This window comes from Microtus oregoni, unplaced genomic scaffold, assembly GCF_018167655.1.
Source record: "Microtus oregoni isolate MIOR12 unplaced genomic scaffold, Mior012 000022F_ref0000154, whole genome shotgun sequence".
Classification (NCBI taxonomy): Eukaryota; Metazoa; Chordata; class Mammalia; order Rodentia; family Cricetidae; genus Microtus; species Microtus oregoni.
Window position 1 is genome coordinate 37,262,368 of NW_024543081.1, and position 2,751 is coordinate 37,265,118.

The 2,751-nt window shown below is 41.7% G+C and overlaps 1 protein-coding gene across 1 annotated transcript; it reads left to right on the forward strand.

Annotated features, from left to right (window-relative positions):
* Window positions 1-302: 302 nt before the first annotated feature.
* LOC121461520 (60S ribosomal protein L36a-like) lies at window positions 303-665 on the forward strand. Its single transcript, XM_041672610.1, has one exon. The coding sequence runs from the start codon at window positions 303-305 to the stop codon at window positions 621-623; it is 321 nt and encodes a 106-aa protein (XP_041528544.1). The 3' UTR covers window positions 624-665.
* The last annotated feature ends 2,086 nt before the right edge of the window (window positions 666-2,751 follow it).

Here is a 2,751-nt window from a genome sequence, read left to right on the forward strand (position 1 = left end):
AACAGGCTTTAGTCACAAGCTGATTTGGCCCTAGTCCTGGAGCGGTGCCTTTTGAAATAGTAAAATGATTTCACGTGAGCTAAAGGGTTTTCTCAATTCTAGACAGTAAGAGTTGACAGCAGCCCATGCTCCATGTGGAGCTTACGTGATGTTCTTTTTGTCCCTACTTGATGATTCCTTGATTTTCACGTGTGTGTGTGTGTGTCTGAGCGTGCACACGCATGTGTGTCCAATGCAGTGTGCAGTGGTAGGCATAAAAAAAAAACATTGCAGCTTTCTGTGCCAATATCGCACCCACCAACATGGTGAACGTTCCTAAGACCCGCCGTACATTCTGCAAGAAATGTGGCAAACACCAACCCCACAAAGTGACCCAGTACAAGAAAAGCAAAGATTCTTTGTATGCCCAGGGAAAGCGGCGTTATGACAGGAAACAGAGTAGCTATGGTGGGCAGACTAAGCCTATTTTCCGCAAAAAAACAAAAACTACAAAGAAGATTGTGCTGAGACTGGAATGTGTGGAGCCCAACTGCAGATCTAAGAGGATGCTGGCTATTAAGAGATGCAAGCATTTTGAACTGGGTGGTGATAAGAAGAGAAAGGGCCAAGTGATCCAGTTCTAAGCTGACCTTGTTATGAAGACAATAAAATCATGAGCTTTCACTAAAAAAAAACACACAAAAAAACATTGCAAATCTTTAGGGCACTGCACCTGGTGGATCCTTCTCTCTGTGGAGCAATCTTATCTGTGCTTTCTTATTTAATTTAGGACCGCTATGAAATGCCCACAGTCTGAAATCTGCCATACTGTATCAAGGAGACCATGGGGCGCTGCTTGGATCTTGTCTGCTGTTGTCCAGCATGAATACCTTCTAAGCACTAAGATGGGAGATCACTAGACTCCTTGTTCTTGTCTCTCTTTTTCTTGCTCTTCTGCATTTCTTTTTCTTCGATTTCCAAAGAGCCTTATTTTGTGCTCTCTTCTGTTTAGTTAGCTTTTTCACAAGGGGGTGGGGTCAGTCCTTTCCTTCACCCTCAGTCATAACAAAACCTTGGAGTTTGGAAGTAGGATGTGGATATGGCTATTTTGAGCATCATGGCAGATTGGTAAGCACTTCCTACAGAAAGCTGCCCAGAATCATAGTATGCACTAGAATTCTAGCCTGCACCTGATACATGAAATTGCAGCAAATACTTAAAAGTCCAATAATCCACTTGCAGTTGCTCTTGCTGAAGGGTGTGTCCTACTTGAACTTTTCATGCACACTGTAATGCTTCATAAGTTAGTTCATATTTTGCAGTGCGAAATCGCCTTTGCTCGGCTTGAATTGGGCTGATTGCCAGCCCATTGCTTGGATCACTGCCTAGCTCAATTTAGCTGTAAATGTAACTAAAATAATGGTTTCACACATGGTTATTTTGGACATTATAATCTAAGCAGATACAGTCTGCTGCAGGCTAAGTATTCCAATGGTCACCATTCACCATAAAATGTCAGCGTGGTCGTGCTTTATAGCGATGACCCTCGTACACATAATTGAATTTTTCTGGCGTTGGGAAATGGAGCACATCTGCAAAGAACAGCTGGCAACTTCTCTGATTAATCTAGGCGTAAATACAGCTGTACCAGTGAATAAGCATTTAAAAGAAAGAAAGTCCCAAAACAAACAAACAAAATAAAAACAAAACAGAGCTAAGGCCAAAGGTCAATATCGAAATTCCTGTTCATTAACTCATTTATTTACCCAACATGTTGAGTTAGGCAGTAACATATAGGTCAAATCTAACAGAGGACGTATGCAAAATGGTACTTAGCCTGTTAATGCCTTGCTTTCCATAAAACAAATAGAATTTTGAAGCCAATAGCTTGTGATGTTCTTTTCCTTGGACTCCAAGTGTCTCTAGCACTTGATAGCTGCAGCTAGGCTTTGCCTGCTCAGTCTTTAAATAGAACAATGTTCCAGATAGAGAGACAGGAGAGTTCCCCGAGCTTCTGAGTTTCCAAAACTAAATTATAAGGAAAACAACAAGAACAAAGTTCCCCTGGTGACACTAGAAAAGGGCCCCGAGAAAGAGTCAGAAACAGGATATTTTGAGTACACACTTGGGTTTCTGGGAAAGAGAGGCGTTGCATTTTACCACACTCCTTGTCTGCTGCCAGAGGGAAAGGGCATCTATGTGAAAGACATTGATGCTTTCTCCCTTGTAAGATGCAGGAAAAGGAAGACATGTTTGAAGCTGAAACGCGGATTTCCAAACAAATCGAAGTCCAGAAGTATTTATTGCTGTCTACCCCAACAGGTTCTCCAGGCTTCAGACCAATTTTTGCTTATATGAGACCAGATCCTATTTCTGTTTCCATTATCTGAAAATAATTATGGGTTTCCATAAAAGGGTGGAAAGACCCTGAATCCTTGCTGACGTGGAGCGCAGCACATCTGAGAAATGCTGATCACTTCAACAGAGAATCGTAGAAATAACAACCCAAGAACAGGCGCATTCAGGTTCTCCCTCCCAACCCTATTCACAGTACTTAGTTTTTTTAAAACTCGAACAAAGCTCTCAAGGAAGGATAAACTATTAATGGATGGAAGGATGCTTTCTTCTTCTACTCAGAAAATGGTGGGTTCATAATACACGTTATGATATTCTCATAAAATAGTAAATTCTCTTATTGCACACCTGAATTTGGATATTAAAATTTAAACCAGCCGGGCTGTGGTGGCGCACGCCTTTAATCCCAGCACTCGG